Source organism: Ascaphus truei, chromosome 4 (assembly GCF_040206685.1).
Source record: "Ascaphus truei isolate aAscTru1 chromosome 4, aAscTru1.hap1, whole genome shotgun sequence".
NCBI lineage: Eukaryota > Metazoa > Chordata > Amphibia > Anura > Ascaphidae > Ascaphus > Ascaphus truei.
In genome coordinates this window covers 237236532-237256208 of record NC_134486.1, presented here as the reverse complement: position 1 = coordinate 237256208, position 19677 = coordinate 237236532, and the positions used below count along the sequence as shown (strand labels likewise).

General features: G+C 40.2%; 1 protein-coding gene across 1 annotated transcript in view; it reads left to right on the top strand.

Moving 5' to 3' along the window:
• The window catches only part of LOC142492359 (E3 ubiquitin-protein ligase PHF7-like), a 125919-nt gene extending 107242 nt beyond the window's left edge, over nt 1–18677 (top strand). The window contains exons 9-10 of the mRNA XM_075595006.1: nt 14642–14778; nt 18373–18677. Of these exons, the coding sequence (XP_075451121.1) occupies nt 14642–14778; nt 18373–18677 (442 nt within the window). The remainder of the gene's footprint in view (nt 1–14641; nt 14779–18372) is intronic.
• The last annotated feature ends 1000 nt before the right edge of the window (nt 18678–19677 follow it).

The window sequence follows — 19677 nt, the reverse complement described above, 5'->3', positions numbered from 1 at the left end:
TCTTGTAGACATAGGGCCTCATGCAGTAAGAAGCGGAAAGGCAATTCTCGCCACTTTCCCGCCAAAAATGCCTATCCCTATTCAGTAAGGGGCGAGAAAGTGGCCAGAATAAAAAAATCCGCCAGTTTTGTAGGTGGTTTTAATTTTCCCGCCAGTGGCGAGGCGAGAAGGCACTTTCCGCATAAAAATGAAACATTTTCCGCCACGCTGTATTCTAGTAGTGGCGAGTAGCTTAGCGGAGCTATTCGCCACTCTAGAATGGCGTTTTACTGGCGAATCAGCCACGCAAGAAAAATTGGCAAGATGATGGTGAGAGGCTGCTGATGAGTGGCGGATCGCACTTAGAAAAAATTCAGGCCTTTTTCCTGGCTGGGATTGATGCCGGTGGTCTCCGGAGCTGATACCATTAATACCAGCACCGGACCCCCCCGGAATGCATCCGGGGCAGGAAAAATGCATTTAAAGGCCACTTCATTACCTTAGCGGCTAACCGCTAAGGCAATGAAGGGGTTAAACATCCGTGCCAGGTTTATTGTGGGTAGCGGGGGTGGGTGAAGGGGGTATTTGGCCCTTGTTGTTTGTTTAGGGCTTGCGGGGGGTTGCGGGTGCGCTTAACCCCTTCAAGACCGTAGCAGTTAATACCGCTACGGTCATGAAGGGGTTAAGGCCCCCCGCTACCTACCCGCAAGCCCTAAACAAACCACCGTTGGGGCTAATACCCCCTTCACCCACCCCCGCTACCCACAATAAAAAGAAAACACACACAACAGCCCCACACTAACTAAAGAAATATATATATATATATATATATATATATATATATATATATATATATATAAATAAATAAATATATATATATATATATATATATATATATATATATATATATATATATATATATATATATATTACACCAACAACACCTATACCCCCCTAAAATACAGTATAGTAATGGGCACAATGACTATTATCCACAAATGGATAATAGTGCATGTGTCCATTTAAAATACATACAGAACAATAAATACATTAAATACATGTAGCACTCACCCATGTCCGGCAGCCACGATGAAGGCCATCCTCATCTTCATCCTGCTAATGCCCCATCTGCTTCTGCAAAACAGACACAAGAATTAAAACATCCAATGTAATGTCCCCTAACCCCTTAATCACCATAGCGGTTATTAACCGATACAGTCATTAAGGGGTTAACCCACCATCACCCACATACCGTCCCCCACTACCCCCCCCCCCCACCCCCTGAGAGCTAACCACCCTCACCCACTACCCACAAGGGAGTCCTACCACATACCCTTGGGGCCAATACCCCCTTCCCCCACCCCACCACATACAGTACAATAATGTGCCAAATAACTATTATCCACATAGGGATAATACATTATTTGGCCATTATTAAACACATTAACTAGCATAGTAAAATAAAGAAAATTCTACTAACGTCTTCAATAAGAAGGCCCCGTCGCCAGCATCATCCTTGTGGTCCGTTGCCAAAATAATACATAGCCAATACATTGCAATGCCATTCACATCTCAATGAACCCCTTAATCACCTTATCGGGTAGTAACTGCAAAGGTAATTAAGGGGTTAAGCCATCCTGGCAATGCCAATACCACTGATCCATAACATCCTCAATGAAATAAAATGCAATTTCCTAAACAAATCTAATGTAATCATCCAATCTAAAGCATCAAATGCCAATCCAAAGCCTCAAATGCCACTTAAAACATTGCATTTACATAGTATACATGCTGCATAAAATGTAAGCTGCATGTAGACGCTGCAAATCAATGTTAACAATACAATATTCCAAATAAAATAGCATTACATCAAAAGAACTATACAATGTAATCCAATAAATTCACCATCAATCAATTAACATACATGAATTACATCCCAAAACAATTAAAATAGCATCCATACCAATTACACAATTAACTATAGCAACCCTTACATAGAACAAGTTACCATCATACAAAATAGGACACCAACAATTACAATATACTAAAGCAAGCCTCACCATGACCTAAAGTACAGCATCGAAGCCCAAAAATTACATCTATCTAATTATAAAATATATTTAACACACATCTATGCATAGCAGCATAGCCAATATCATTTACAATAGTGCAAAGAAAGCTTTTAGAACACTATCATTTATTACCCTGTATGTATATATCTCTCTAGACATACATACATACATACAGTGGCAAGAAATGATGTGCAATAAAAAAAAATTACACATGAAAAAAGCAACAAAACACACAGTTACATTAAATACATTTCTTTATTTAACTTACCATTACTTGACTCACTCACCGACTCCCGTTGATCAGCTTACTCACGAACCAATCCACGAACAGGAACCCATAAAATAATAAAGCAGAAAATAATAAACATTAAAATAATAAAACACGACAATCCAGGGGTCTTCTACTTGTAATCCATCTTCATCTGTATTCTTCTACCTTCTTCCGGTGTCTTCTTCCCATCTGCTGCCACGCCCTGGTCTTCTTTCTTCTCCGGAGGTCCTTCCTCCTCGGCGTCTTGCTTCAAAATGAGACGACATAGGCTTTTAAAGGCCATGACGTCACATTTTCATCATGGTTCCCACGGCCCTGATTGGGCCATGAAAACCATGTGTTTTGGCCGATGAAAAAAAAAATGATGACGTCACTTAAAGGCAATGAAAGCACAGCCAATCAGAATGGCTTTGCTTGAATTGCCTTTAAGGTGACGTCATTAAAAGAAACATGGCCGGCCTCACATGGTACAGCAGCCAATCAGAGCATGGGAACTCCATCCCATCTCTGATTGGCTCTAGTAGACCATGTGACAGAGGCTTGGGGAAGAACGGATATGACGTCATTGAAAGCCTGTCACATGGTACTAGAACCAAGGAAGGACCTCCGGAGAAGAAAGAAGACCAGGGCGTGGCAGCAGACGGGAAGAAGATCCCGGAAGAAGGTAGAAGAATACAGATGAAGATGGATTACAAGTAGAAGACCCCTGGATTGTCGTGTTTTATTATTTTAATGTTTATTATGTTCTGGTTTATTATTTTATGGGTTCTTGTTCGTGGATTGGTTCGTGAGTAAGCTGATCAACGGGAGTCGGTGAGTGGGTCAAGTAATGGTAAGTTAAATAAAGAAATGTATTTACTGTAACTGTGTGTTTTGTTGCTTTTTTCATGTGTAATTTTTTTTTATTGCACATCATTTCTTGCCACTGTATGTATGTATGTATGTCTAGAGAGATATATACATACAGGGTAATAAATGATAGTGTTCTAAAAGCTTTCTTTGCACTATTGTAAATGATATTGGCTATGCTGCTATGCATATATGTGTGTTAAATGTATTTTATAATTAGATAGATGTAATTTTTGGGCTTCGATGCTGTACTTTAGGTCATGGTGAGGCTTGCTTTAGTATATTGTAATTGTTGGTGTCCTATTTTGTATGATGGTAACTTGTTCTCTGTAACGGTTGCTATAGTTAATTGTGTAATTGGTATGGATGCTATTTTAATTGTTTTGGGATGTAATTCATGTATGTTAATTGATTGATGGTGACTTTATTGGATTACATTGTATACTTCTTTTGATGTAATGCTATTTTATTTGGAATATTGTATTGTTAACATTGATTTGCAGCGTCTACATGTAGCTTACATTTTATGCAGCATGTATACTATGTAAATGCAATGTTTTAAGTGGCATTTGAGGCTTTGGATTGGCATTTGATGCTTTAGATTGGATGATTACATTAGATTTGTTTAGGAAATTGCTTTTGATTTCATTGAGGATGTTAAGGATTAGTGGTATTGGCATTGCCAGGATGGCTTAACCCCTTAATTACCTTTGCGGTTACTACCCGATAAGGTGATTAAGGGATTCACTGAGATGTGAATGGCATTGCAATGTATTGGCTATGTATTATTTTGGCAACGGACCACAAGGATGATGCTGGCGACGGGGCCTTCTTATTGAAGAGGTTAGTAGAATTTTCTTTATTTTACTATGCTAGTTAATGTGTTTAATAATGGCCAAATAATGTATTATCCCTATGTGGATAATAGTTATTTGGCACATTATTGTACTGTATGTGGTGGGGTGGGGGGAGGGGGTATTGGCCCCAAGGGTATGTGGTAGGACTCCCTTGTGGGTAGTGGGTGAGGGTGGTTAGGCCTCAGGGGGTGGGGGGGTAGTGGGGGACGGTATGTGGGTGATGGTGGGTTAACCCCTTAATGACTGTAGCGGTTAATAACCGCTATGGTGATTAAGGGGTTAGGGGACATTACATTGGATGTTTTTATTCGTGTTTCTGTTTTGCAGAAGCGGATGGGGCATGGGCAGGATGAAGATGAGGATGGCCTTCATCGTGGCTGCCGGACATGGGTGAGTGCTATATGTTTTTAATGTATTTATTGTTCTGTATGTATTTTAAATGGACAACTGCACTATTATCCATTTGTGGATAATAGTAATGTGGCCCATTACTGTATTGTATGTTGTGTATTGCTATGTTTATTGGGGGCAATTGTCCCCAATAAGTATACTATTATGCGTTAACCCCTTCATTTCCTTAGCGGCTATCCGCTATGGTAATGAAGCAGCATTTATGTATTTTAATAATATTGTGCCCTGCTTCCCCAGTTATAGGCCCCGGTTTGGGGCATCGGTTACAGTATCGATGCCATGTTTATTGCGGGCACGTAGCGTATGGGACGCTATAAACATGGCGGCGACACTGCCCATCCGATCACACATACCGGGGCCTGTAACTCGGGAAGCAGGGGGTCCCTGGTCCACAAAGCAATGCGGTTCAGCTCAGGGGACCCCCTGCTCACTGTACAGTATTATTAAAAAAATATTCATGCTGCTTCGCTACCATAGCAGATAGCCGCAAAGGTAAGGAACGAGTCTTTATTGATATGTGTGTTTTATTCATAGTGTAGATGTACAGAGGGTCTCCGGAGCTGAACCGCTTTGGTTTTAGGTCCGGGGACCCCCTGCTTCCCGAGATACAGGCCCCTTTATGGGGTGCCGGTATCCCTCTGCTTTGTTTACATTCCGCGGTCACGTGATCGGGACCTTTAAATGCAGAGGGATATCGGCACCTCATAAAGGGGCCTGTATCTCGGGAAGCAGGGGGTCCCCGGACCTGAAACCAATGCGGTTCAGCTCCGGAGACCCCCTGCACATGTACACTATGAAAAAAAATGGTTTTAACAATCATTTTTAATGTGACGATATTTGCGCCGAGAGAGCAGCGGATCTCTCTCTGCTGCAAACACATCTCGGCAGGGGACGGCTTCTCGGCAGTTTCTCGCCAGGCAGCCGTCACGCCACCGGTTACTAGCCATTTTATCAAATGGTGGTGGCTAATTCATTCGCCAGGGATTCGCCCCTTACAGCATACAGCCAGTTTAACACGCCAAAAACATGGCTAATTGCTAAACTGGCTAATGCATTTTTCCGCTGCTTACTGCATGAGGCCCTTTGTTTGTTTCTGTGTCTCTTTTTTTCTATCTGTTGCGATGGTTATAAACTTGCCACGTATCACGGCCTTATGGACTTCCCACAGTGTAAAGGGTGATGCCACACTACCTTCAATGGTTTGGAAATATGTGTTTGCTTCCCAAATGATTTCTGATTGGACCTCTGGGATTTTTAGTAGTGACTCATTCAGTCTCCATGTACCTTTACCTGGTTTAATGTGTATATTTTCAATTTACATTTTTACAGGGGCATGATCTGACCAGGTTATTGGGTCCATTATAGCTTTTAGTACTTTTGGAATTAGAAAGGAATTCACAAATATATAATCTGGTATCATATATAATGAGGTGCTGAGTAGAAGGAAAAATCTCTCTTCTGCAGATTAATTTCCCTCCAGGCATCTCTAAAATCAAATTCCCCAAGTCCTTCTTTTAACACTTTTCTTTCCCTTTCCTATGAGGCATTGGTGTGTTTAGGGCAGGTTTAGCTCCATCCTGTTTTTCATTTAGAGTTATATTGAAGTCTCCTGCTAGCATTATACGACCTAAGGTCTTCTTACCTATTATTCAAAACAGTCTTTTATTTTCATTTGGAGTGTAGGTATTTACCAGAGTTATCTGTACATCTTCTATGCTACCCGTGAGTATTAAATATCATCCTTCTGGATCTTTTGTTATCTTATCCACCTTAAAGAGAGAGTTCTTTGCTAATAATATGGCCACCCCTCCCTTTTTTTTTTGTCAGCGGATGCTGTGAATAACTAGGGATAGTGTTTGTCCCAATATGTTGGTGTAGAGCTAGTTGTAAAATGTGTCACCTGGAGGAATATTATGTCCCCTAATAGCCTTTTATATTCAGCAATTGCTATCCTTCTCTTGGCTAGGTTATTTAGGCCCTTGGTGTTATGGGATATCATGTCTTTTCATATTTTACTGGTGTGCAGCATACTGTATATCCTTTATTGTGATATATTAATCTCAACTTTATGTTTATTTATCTATTTTTTAATCATCTTCTCGTATAGGTTTGTTTCCTGTTTTTATATGAGCAGCAATCCGGTATATATTTTTACACATGTCACACAAAAAATACTTAAACATTATAAGGTTTTAAATTGACATAAAAGGAATAATCCAGGTGTCTAACATAACCTGGATTCATTTGTTCACTTCTCGTGACACTTTGTTCTTTGAGGAAGCACAGCAGTGCTAATCCCACACTAATAACGCTGAGTGTTTGGACTGTATGGCGGGTTTGGGCAGCGGACGCGCCCTGAATTTATTTGTTGTTTTTTTTTTTTTTTTGCATCTCCTCACCCGGAAGAATAGTTGCTCTTCTGGATTATTGTACTATGTACCTCCAATAGTTTTTATTTTTTTTACATTTTATTTGAACAAACACAATTTGAACAAACAAAATTCAACAGGTAAAACCATACACAGATATTGCGTTAACGTAATCCTTTTTTTGTTACTATTTGCTCTAACATATAGCTATTACGCATTTTAACTAAGTTAGGTTACTCGCTTTTAGTAATAGCACATTAGGAATCAACATTGTATTTTCCTTACGCTGTTCTTTCTTTACGCTCGGATTTATAACTTTACTACTTTATTTCTAGTTGCATAACCTATTAACTCCTCTACTTAGATTATAAACCTGTCTGCGGGCTTCTGCAAAGTGTCCCCTTGTTTTATACTGTTCTGCGGTTGCTATCTATTGAGCTGATGTATCTTACATTCAGACTACCCGCTATTCTAGCAGAGTTCAAACAATTTGACATTGCTTGTCTGTTTTGTTTTGTTGATCACCTCTGTCTCCCTTGGAAGTCCTTCTAGGCCTTGGGTTCTTGGTGAGGTTCTTTTCTTTGACTTTTCTTCTCACCTTTCCTTCATCTTAGACTTTACAAAGTCTTAGGATTTCTAAGTCTCTCTTGGCTTTTCTCTGTCCGGCGGGAGTCTCCTTCCTACTTCTTTCCACATGGGTTTAGCAGGAGGCGGTCTCCTTCTCTCTGGAGCCGTGGGCTCTCGTATTTTTCACCCCAGACTGCCCAGGAAGTGTGCACCCTTTTCTGGGTCTCATGAGTGCTTGTGTTCCATTCCAAGTGGCCATGAGACAGAACGTGAATCCCCACTTATATCATATTTTGTTATCTCGTAATATTTTTATTATATGCTTCAGGGCTAACCTTCTCATCAGGGTTGATGGATATAGGTCATTGTATAAGTCTATCGACACATCTCCCCATTTAAGTCCCTCTTTTTTTTTTCTTGCCAGAGCTAGGATCGTTTCTTTAGTTTTAAAGTAGTGAAAATAGGAAAATAGGAAAAACTGTCTGGAAGGCTCAAAGGTATACACTCCTGGTTAGCTAAAACAAAACCTGGTATAATGATTAAATGGAGATAGCGGAGATAAGGCCAGAGAAGGAGAGAGAGTTGGAGGGATTACCGGTAGCAGACATGTATATGCATATGTGTACAGCTGCAATAAACCATTAAAGTGGATCGGTATGGAGTTGCAATATACTCACAATAAATACCATCCTGTTTGTCCTCACTCTCTCTCCTGGCGTCGCGTTGCACCTGGACGGTGGTAAGCGAGACTCCGCGGCGCAGGCACGATCCGGAAGCACAATAGAAAAAGTAGAAGATCGAAGCAGCAGCCACTCCTATAGACTGAGACTCACCAGTGAAAAATGAAAAACGAAAAACTTTATTGGGCTACATAAAACGGATACTCAGGACGAACAAAAAAGGAATGACCTCCTCCCACTAGTTTTGGGCACGAACTGCCCTTTCTCAAGGAGTATGACGTCTGCAGTAGGAGGGTGATATTTATACCTCGCACTTGCTTGTTAGGTGGTGTATACCACCTGAATCAACAATTAGACAGAGTACTGATTGCATTTGAATAATTAACCTGTTGTGTACCCATGGCAGCAAAACATATAGAGAAAAAGATAAAGAAAAATCCCACAGTCATCACAATTAGTACAGATAATGATAGTCAATGGAACCAAAGCATACAGAAATGTATCATATTCAATATCTGAATTAATTTATCATAATATTTAAACATACATTGTCCACATATAATTATAAGCGGATCAATAACAGTTGTGACTAATGTCTCAAAAGTCACAACTGTTCCATATATAATGGTTTTGACCCTCATAAGTTACCTGTATAAATCATGTAACCTACAGGATTTATACAAGACCAGAACATTATTATTCATTTATATACAAAGAAATTTAAATTCATGCTTTGATGTACATTAAGCTGTGGGAAACCTTTATCAAGTAGTATATTGATGTATGTTACATCTCTAATCCATCATCTGGTCCAAAGTACAATAAAATAAATAGAATATAAATGCATAATGTTAGATATCGTGAGGACATACTGTATGGTTCTTATACACCAAAATGAATACAGGGAAAAGAAGGGGAGGGAGGAAAGGAGAAGGACGGGGAGAGAGGTGAGGGGGGAAGGGAAGTAGTGGAACCTCATATCTCTTGCTTTTTCTTCAGCTTGTGGTCTCGGCCTAAGCACTCTATGGGCTCTATTCAGGACTAATGCAGATGGGGGCATCTCAGATCGTGCTGCGCATGTGCCCCACAAAACCATTTCTAAGTATTTGGGACTCCATAAATCCACTGTCAGACAGGTAGTCTACAAATGGAAAATAGCTGAAGCGCTCAAATGCAGGTATATCTCAAAATGATAATAAGCCAGACCACTGTACCAGGGTACTAACAATTGATATAGTACCTATTGTATCATATAATGGGTACTATCCTCCTGAAGACAGGTGGTGTGTGGTGCAACCCACTCACCATCAGTCTCATTGGCAGGTTCCCCTGAAAAATATGCAAATACTCACATCCTGGTAGGGCAGGCAGGCAGGCTGTGCAGCTACTCAATGCAATACAGGGAAAAGGGAGACCAAAAAGCGCACCAGCACAAACGGAGCAGGAAGAAACCAGGACAAAAAAATGATTAAAAGGGCACTTTAATGTGGCAAAAGACCCATCCAATGCATTTCGAACGTCGCAGCGTTCTTTTTCAAGGATAAAACACAATGTGATAACATCCATTATATACCCTCTTACCTGTGGGCCATTTCGCGCCAAAAATCAGACCCTGATGACGTCATAACAGAGCGACTCAGTGCCGATCTAAGGGCAAAAGGAAGTACCAAAGGCAGTGTGGCCATTTTGGATGTGGGCAAACATAGGAACACAATAACAAAGCTTTATTGACCATTCCAGCAGAACAAAATACATTGCTGCTAACTGGACAAGCATAATTAAACGAAATAAAGCTATATTAAACTAAACTAATGCTTAATAAAGGGTACTATTATATCAAGGAAAAACATGAACAAGGTGGATTAAAAAACTAGCTGTGTTGCAACTAAGTTATATACAAAAAAAAGTTGAAAATAAAAACCTCTAGACATGATTTAAAAAATGTGCAAGAAAAGTACATTTAAAGACATATTACACATACATACTGCATAACACAGATTGTGTACCTAAATCATAGGAACCAGGGAAATACATCCATTATAAAATATGAAGTATTATCCACAAGATACATCAAAGAACAATTTAAGCTTACATATTAGCATAATATTTGCATGATAAGGCATAGGTTCAAAGGTTATAATGATAAGAATATAATGTCCAATATAATGACAATTGTCTTATTTAATCTGTATTACCAACTAATTACACCATAATACGTCTATCACAAAAATGTTTACAAAAAATGTGTTAGTTGCCAGTCAATGTTCAAGCCCATAGGGAAGCGCGTTTGGAGAGTGAAGATCCAATACGCCTCCCTACGGTCCAGAAGGTTGATATGATCACCTCCTCTAGATTTAGAAATAACTGATTCAATCCCCAAAAAGGAAAAATTATTAATTCCTCCCTGAGCACATTCAGTGAAATGTTTTGAGACTGGATGATTAGTGTCTCTCAATTTTATGAGCCTTAAATGCTCTAACATCCTGACCTTAAGGGCTCTAGTCGTCCTCCCCACATACCTCTTGCCACAACCACATGTTATTAGATAAATCTCTGATCTCAAAATCCACTTTCAAAAATTGGAAAGTTTATTGATTCATAAGAACCGCTTATGGTGGGACATTATAAGCCTGGAGAACTATGCTAAATGTAAAAGGATCCCAAGAGGACTAAGGGTTAAAAAAGCCCCCTCCTTTGGTTTTCCGGATGTGGATTTTGAAAATAGATGGGTGACAGCCCTCAATGACTGCTCTTTTCGTTTGATGGAGTTAATAGTGTTTCAGAAAATAAAGGAGAAAGATCAGCTTGATATTCAAATCACAGAACTGCAAAAAAACCTATACAGTTTCAAAGGTTTAAAGGGCTTTAAGGAATTTGATGTTATTTTCTCCAAAACGGTAAAAAATGTGGAATGTGGTATTATGTCTAAAAAACAAAGTAAATATGATCGGGACAGATATGACTATGAAAAGAACCAGGTTTACCATTGGCAGAGGATAAATTCTATTCAGGAAAGATCAAATAACAAAGATAAATCATTCATTCAGTTTAAATCTACTCCCAATAAGTCCATTTTAAAATCTAAGAATGTGGATTATCAGAGTGGCGAATCTGATGTTTCAGATGCAGAAACTGCCTCTACCTCTCATTCTGTATCTTTTGTCAATACATTTGAGAATGATGATCATCGTGGTCGTGGAGCTCCATCTAGGGGGCGAGGGAGGGGTGGACGCACCTTTTCGGGTCAACCACCTAGGTCTGATTCTGGTCAGGACCAGTCCCAGGATGCTTTTTCTTATCAAAATGTTAATCAACAGAGACAGCAACAGCAACAACCAAAATCTTTCCCTTTATTTCAAAAGGACACAAGAGAATCAGAAGAGGGAAGAGGGGGGGGAGGAGGAGGGGGCTACAGGTCCGCCTCCAAAAGGAAGAAGTTTTGAATGATATATCTAATGTTATAAATATTTCAGGAACTGCTCTCTCTCCTACAGAGTTGTCACTACTGATTAATCATGTCTAGAGGTTTTTATTTTCAACTTTTTTTTGTATATAACTTAGTTGCAACACAGCTAGTTTTTTAATCCACCTTGTTCATGTTTTTCCTTGATATAATAGTACCCTTTATTAAACATTAGTTTAGTTTAATATAGCTTTATTTCGTTTAATTATGCTTGTCCAGTTAGCAGCAATGTATTTTGTTCTGCTGGAATGGTCAATAAAGCTTTGTTATTGTGTTCCTATGTTTGCCCACATCCAAAATGGCCACACTGCCTTTGGTACTTCCTTTTGCCCTTAGATCGGCACTGAGTCGCTCTGTTATGACGTCATCAGGGTCTGATTTTTGGCGCGAAATGGCCCACAGGTAAGAGGGTATATAATGGATGTTATCACATTGTGTTTTATCCTTGAAAAAGAACGCTGCGACGTTCGAAATGCATTGGATGGGTCTTTTGCCACATTAAAGTGCCCTTTTAATCATTTTTTTGTCCTGGTTTCTTCCTGCTCCGTTTGTGCTGGTGCGCTTTTTGGTCTCCCTTTTCCCAGTCTACAAATGGAGAAAGTTCAAAATGACCATCACTCTACCCAGGAGTGGTTGTCCGACCAAACTTTCTCCAAGAATAAACTGGGAAATCATCTGGGAAGTCACAAAGAACCCAGAGTACAGTATCATCCAAAGTACTGTATTTTCAGGCCACTCTCACCTTGGCTAATATACGTGTTCATGTCTCAACTATCAAAAAGAAACTAAACAAGAATGTCATCATTGACACAACCATGAATTCTGCATTATATCAGAAGATTGTAGAGGAGAATGTCAGGTCCTCCGTCTGTGAGCTGAAGCTTAAGCAAAAGTGAATCATGCAGCAAGACTGATCCTAAAAATACAAGCAGATCTACAAAAGAATGTCTGCAGAAGAAGAAATTCCATGTTTTAGAATAGCCTAGTCAAAGTGATCAAAATGTTGTGGCAAGACCTGAATTGCACTGTTCATGCAAGGAAGCCGTCAAATGTCACCGAGTTGAAGCAGTTCTGTAAGGAGGAATGAGCCAAAATTCCTCAAAACTGATGTGAGTGACTGACCAGCAGTTACAGGAAACACTTAGTTGAAGCCATTGCTGCTCAAGGGGGTGTCACCGGGTACTGAATTTAAAGTTTCACATACTTTTTCACACATGGATATATAATGATGAATCATTTGTGCATAAATACATTTGCAAAGGTACCATGTTTTTATGTCATTTGTTTGATCACGTTATCTTTATCTATTATTAGGACTTAGATTAAGATCTTATAACATTTTAGGTCTGAAGTATGTGAAAATCCTAAATGGTTCAAAAACTTTTTCTTGCCATTGTACATACTGTACAGAGTGCTAGATAGACAGACAGGCTCTTCTTTCTGCCTAATTAATACATTTTGGTGACCCCATCCCAGCTGACAGGAGCCTGGTTTGTCGGTCCATGAATCCAGCTTTGTTTATAACATTATTAGACATCTGACAGCCATGAATAATATATAATAACTACAAATATTATTACTTGAAGTGGCTGTTTTGTAACTTATGAAAAATCAATAGAGATTTAACTGGCACAGATCTTACTGTTACAAAACATAAATCAGCTACCGGTGCTCACGGAATATGGGAATGTCCTGCAGGTCCCATAAATGGACACAATAAGGAAGATGATCCAGGGCCCTCACCTTGATAAAGACTGTGTGGCAGTCAAAGTTGGTTTCTTAGCTGTAATAAATTACTTGTTGCATGTCCAAGTGCCTGGATCATCTTCCTTATTGTAACTTATGAAACACATGAAAGTGTTGTCAAAGCACGAGGAGTTATACACATCATTGAGGGTGGGGAAAAGGATAGAAGTGAGATTTCAGGACTGGGATAGAGGTTGCCTATATCGGAGGATGAAGATGAGAGCAGCAGGATGAGGATAAGAGAAGCTGAGGCAGAAAAAGTTGGATTAGGAAGGAAGAGTGTGGAAGGGACAGCGGATTACTCTGTGGATAGCTTCCGCCTTGCCCATTGAATAATCAGCAAAGTCTTGGGGTGTAACTGAACAAGTGGAGCATGATTTAGTGGGAGGTCAAAAAAAGGTGTCAAAGACAGAGAAGAGGTGGCATGAGTTAGATTTGTGCTTGTTTATTAGAGAGGTGAAGTAGCTCTGTTTGGCATGAAAAAGAGCAGAGTTAAAGCAGGACCGAATTAATTTGTAGTAAATGAAATATGTCTGTGTGTGGCTTCCTCCAGCAGTGGTCAGTGGAATGAGTGCAAGAGTGCATGTGGGTTGGAGAGCCATGAGTGTTGGTATATAGGTGGAGCATACTCGTCAAGTGAGAAGGCAAGAACAGAGTTGTTAGTTGTGACCAGGCTGTTTGGGTCAATGGAAGGCTGTAGTAAAGAAATCTAGGATTTTAGGCTGCATTCCAAGAACTGAAAGTTAATGGAACACAGGTTTCAAGTATAGCAAGAAGTGGCTGTAGGTTGAGTGTTAGGAATGTGACAGAGGGAAAATGAGACGAGGTTATGGCCAGTGAGCGGGAATATGGCCAGTGAGCGGGAAAGGAGATATTGAGAAATCTGAAACAGAACAGTTTTTAGTAAAGACTAGATCAAGGAAGTGGCCATCTTTTGGGGGGGCTGGAAGCAGTCCCTTGGTGGGGACCAAAGGAGGAAGGGAGAGGAGGTGAGATGCCCAGGAATCAGAGGAGTAATCAATGTGGTTGTTAAAGTCCCCAAAGTGGGCAGTAAGAAGAAAGAAAAAAGGATAACCAGGATTCAAAGTCAGAAAGGAAAGTGGAGGGAAGGATATCGTTTTGACTCCTAGTGTCATAAATTACATCACAAATTAAAGATGGTGGACTCCAACCAAGGAAATATGGATATACTGTATCTATAATTTTATTTTAAATGTAATCTTGCATAGCTTTACAACTCTTCACTACTTTTTACCATGTTGATCCTATATTTTTTTTTTATAGCCTGCCTTTAAATAATAATAACAGCTGCCAACTATCTACAGGTAAACAGTGATAATAATTCAGGTCAGTCTTTACTGTTTTCATCTCTTGTAGCAAGTGGCATATTGTGCGTTGCTTTTGCTGTGGATCGAGGGGGACTCATTTAATCTGTTCAGCCCTGAAAAATTCACGCTGCAAGTGGACCTGTGCAGAATGCTTTTTCATTCTTACACAGAAAAATGAAGAAAAAGGCAAGTATTTTTCTTAAATTGCTCCACCCGAGGGAAAGTGGATTCTTCTCTGTGCACAGTTATGTCTATTAGGTGGCCACAGCAAAGCTAAAATTATTTCCTGAATATTGACATTTTAGCAGGAAGTAGATTTAGGCGAATGACCATCCAAAATATTTTTATATTAGTATTTACATATAAAATATCTAAATAATCTCATTCAGACAAACCAAGTATCTAAGACTGAGCGTTTTCTCAGAATAAGTGAAATTTCACTGAATTAAGAGAGATGAAGAGCTTGAGTGAGTTTGTTACAGTCATTGTATTTGTCTATATTAAAAATATTGCGTTCAATTAATTCCCGACTTGTTTTAGGATGGTTCTTGGAACTAAAAAAAATCTCCTAAAATGTTGTATTTAAACCTCAATGTATTCTTCAATCTTACATAAAATAGTTGACTTTTCCAGTAGTGAATTTGTTCCTTTTGCCAGCTGTTGCACATACAAACCGCCCCGCACCTATACATCATATAGATTTCATTTTTAAATTGATATAATGACTCTATTTATTAAATATATTAATTTACTAGAATTACTTCATCCTTCTGTTACAGTCCGTTATCATAGAATTAATATTATTGTTCAGCTTTTCAACTAGAGCACAATACAGAATCCACCTTTCCTGAAATGTTATTACAAGCAATGTGTTTAATTAAGTAATAATCTCCGAAGAACAGGGCATTACTGGCCAATAATGCCCTGGCTGGAAGAGTTGAAGGCCTGAGGCGAAGCCGAGGGACTTTAACCCAGCCAGGGCATTATTGGCCAGTAATGCCCTGTTCTGAGGGGATTATTACTATTATAGGCTAAATGTAGGCTTATTTCATAAATAATAGACACTTTTGTATAGTTAAATAGATTTTTTTTATTAAAATAAAATGGTAAATACATGAAATCACCTCTTGATACGCTTACACTGCAGATATCTATATCCACACACTGCCGCCCCCTCTGTGTACACACACACAGCAGCTCAACACACACAAACTGCTGACACACACACAGCACCTCCTATACACTCAAAACACAGCACCTGTACACACAGAACACAGCACCCCTACATACACACAACACAGTACCTACACACACACACACACACACACACACACACACACACACACACACACACACACACACACACCACCTCTACACACACACACACAACACAGCAGCTCTACACGTACACAACACAGCAGCTCTACACGTACACAACACAGCAGCTCTACACATACACAACAGCTCTACATACACACAAACTCTGCTGCTACACACACATGCTACACCCATAAACGCTGCTACTGACACACACACACACACACACACACACACACACACACACACACACACACACACACACACACACACACACACTGCAGCCACAATAAAAAATGCAGCCACTTACTAAACTTTGCACTCCCCCCCCCCACCTCTACACACAACACAGCACAACACAGCACCTCTACACACACCCCACAGACACAACACTGCACCTCTATACACAACACAGCACCTCTACACACACAACATACACACACAACACTGCACCTCTATACACAGCACATCTACACACACACACACACACAAACTGCTGCCACACACACATGCTACACCCATAAACACTGCTGCTGACACTGACACACACACACTGGAGCTCTATACACACACACACAGCACCTCTACACAGATATACAACACAACAGCACAGCACACACATACTGCCACTGACACACTCACACACAAACTGCAGCCACAAAGAAACTGCAGACAGACACTTACTTCTTTGCAAACTCCCCCCCAATTCAACTGAATCTGCTCAGAAAATCTCAGTCAGCTCGGGAGGGGGAGGAGTCAACCCGTGGCTGATACTTCCTGACCAATCCCCTGCACTGTCTCAGAGCTGTTACTTCATTCTAACCAATACCCTGCCTTGTCTCAGCTGTTCTGAAAGCTGATTGGCTGGAAATAAACACATTGAAAACTGCACTTTGCAAGCTGCTACAATTCCGGGGATTACTGATTGGATAATGCCCTATGGCTAAAGCAGTAAAATTTAGGGCATTATTGAAAACCCTGCTCTCTGATTGGATAATGCCCTTAATTTCAGCAGCTTGCAAAGTGTGTTGTGTATAGAGGTGCAGTGTGTGTGTGGGGGGTGTAGAGGTGCTGTGTTGTGCTGTGGGGGGGTGTAGAGGTGGGGGGGGGGAAGAGTGAAAAGTTTAGTAAGTGGCTGCATTTTTTATTGTGGCTGCAGTGTGTGTGTGTGTGTGTGTTGTGCTGTTGTTTGTGTATCAGCAGTTTGTGTGAGTGTAGAGCTGATGTGTGTGTGTGTGTGTGTGTGTGTGTGTGTGTATAGAGCTAGTGTGTGTGTGTGTGTGTGTGTGTGTGTGTGTGTGTGTGTGTGTGTGTGTGTGTGTGTGTGTGTGTGTGTGTGTGTGGTGTGTGTGTGTGTATAGAGCTAGTGTGTGTGTGTGTGTGTGTGTGTGTATAGAGCTAGTGTGTGTGAGTGTGTGAGTGAGTGAGTGTGTGTGTGTGTGTGTGTGTGTGTGTGTATGTATAGAACTCCAGTGTGTGTGTGTGTGTGTGTGTGTGTGTGTGTGTGTGTCAGTAGCAGTGTTTATGGGTGTAGCGTGTGTGCAGCAGCAGAGTTTGTGTGTGTGTAGAGCTGCTATGTGTGTAGAGCTGCTGCTGTGTGTGTAGAGGTGCTGTGTAGTGAGTGTAGAGGAGGTGCTGTGTTGTGTGTCTAGAGCTCCAGTGTGTGTGTGTAGAGGCACTGTGTTGTGTGTGGTGTGCTGTTGTGTGTGTGTGTGTGTGTGTGTGTGTGTGTAGCAGCAGTTTGTGTGTGAGCTGCTGTGTGTGTGTGTACACAGAGGGGGCGGCAGTGTGTGGATATAGATATCTGCAGTGTAAGTGTATATAGAGGTGGTTTCATGTATTTACCATTTTATTTTAATAAAAAAATCTATTTAACTATACAAAAGTGTCTATTATTTATGAAATAATAATACATTTAGCCTATAATAGTAATAATTCCCTCAGAACAGGGCATTACTGGCCAATAATGCCCTGGTTGGGTTAAAGTCCCTCGGCTTCACCTCGGGCCTTCAACTCTTCCAGCCTGGGCATTATTGGCCAGTAATGCCCTGTTCTTCAGGGATTATTACTTAATTAATCGTGTAGGCAGGGGAGAAAATAACAATTTCAAAACATGGGAGTAGCAGTCATGTTATCTGGCATTTGCAAGTTTGAATCTGTATTACACTAACAACTCGTATACCTGAAGATATAACTCAGCAGAACCCTCTACCCAAAATGTAACTATTTTCTTTCTCATGCCTTTTTTCAGGATATCTATTGCACTTACCCATAGCTCTGCAGCCAGGAACCACCCACACATTTAAATGAGTGAGGTTTTTTAATAGATAGGATCTATGCAGTAGTGTGTTTATATTACAAGGGGATTGGCCACTACTGAGAACATCTGGGAGGACTTAAACCGAATTCTTGACTACTACAACATACGCAATGGTAATATCACTAGGTGTTTTTGTATTGCAGATTTGCTGGAAAAAAAACATATAGTGACTGTGATGTCTTGCCCCGGCTCAATCATTGGGAAGGGTACGAAAGAAAAGGTAGCTCAAGACCAAGCAGATGACGAGAACAGAAACACAACACCTGATGACGGATCAGGTCCATCCACTTTAAGAATAACAAGGTCATCCACCATGTGCACCCAACAGAACACCAACACCACCAAGTTAGGAGGATGTTCCCAGGTCCACACCAGAAGGCGCAGAACCACAAAGCTGGGCTTTGCCAAGAGAAAAACATCTGTACTAACAAAAAAGAGTGGGGAGTGAAGGAGGAAATTAAAACTACAATGGGAAAAATAAATCATTAAGTAACTAGCACCCTGTAACCATTTAGCATTTCCTATCCATGAGCAACATCTGTTAGCTAACAAAGAATCGAATCTCTCCGTATGAGGGTTCAGCTAGAAGCCGTACATTGTAAACATAAAAAGAAAATCGAACAAGAGTAGAGGAAATAAAACATCAGTGGGTGTCGCAAATGTTTTTTCTTGTTCGTTGCAGAGAAATTGTAGGTGGAAGATAAGATTAGTTAGCCACCTACCTAATCAACCCATATACCATAGCTTTCAAATTGTTATTACAAACTTGAAGTGATACTATATTTTGTATAACTATGTGTATGCCAAACACTGTCTGCTGGAGTCTTATATATTTTATGGTTTGCATTGAAAACACAATTACTGATGAATTTTTGGAAACCATTATCGGTCCTCTTTGTACAAGCAAATTGGTTGAGTTCAAATAATTTCAATCACAATTTTATGAGTCTATGCACGATGAAGTGAATGCAGTACTGTAATCATGACTTGTTTGAAGTTTAATTTAAAGGGGAAAGCCTGCCTAGGACTAAAGTGAACTAATTCCAGTGACACTTTAAGGGATCAAATCTATGTAATATCATTTTTTTACCCAAAGCTGACGCCTATAAGTATTAAAAAAAAATGTTTTAAGGTAGGGGCTTGGGAGAGGTTTGATTTCCTCTCGCTGCTCCCTTTTGTGTGATGTTACTGTGTGATCAGCAAATGCTTGTACAGCCAGAGTCCTCCCGCACCTTCCATTAGCTTTGTTTGTGCCTGTGACAGGGTGAAGTCAACCCCTATCAGTTATGCCTGGGAAACATATGTCTGAGTGCTTCATCCAGCACTCATAAGGGTTAACTCAGGTGGAAGCTAGCTAATCATGATGTAAGCTGACACCTGAGAGCCAGCAAGGTAGATAAGGATCTTGTTACCAGCAGTAGCTGCCTGTCTCAGATGAGAGCACATGG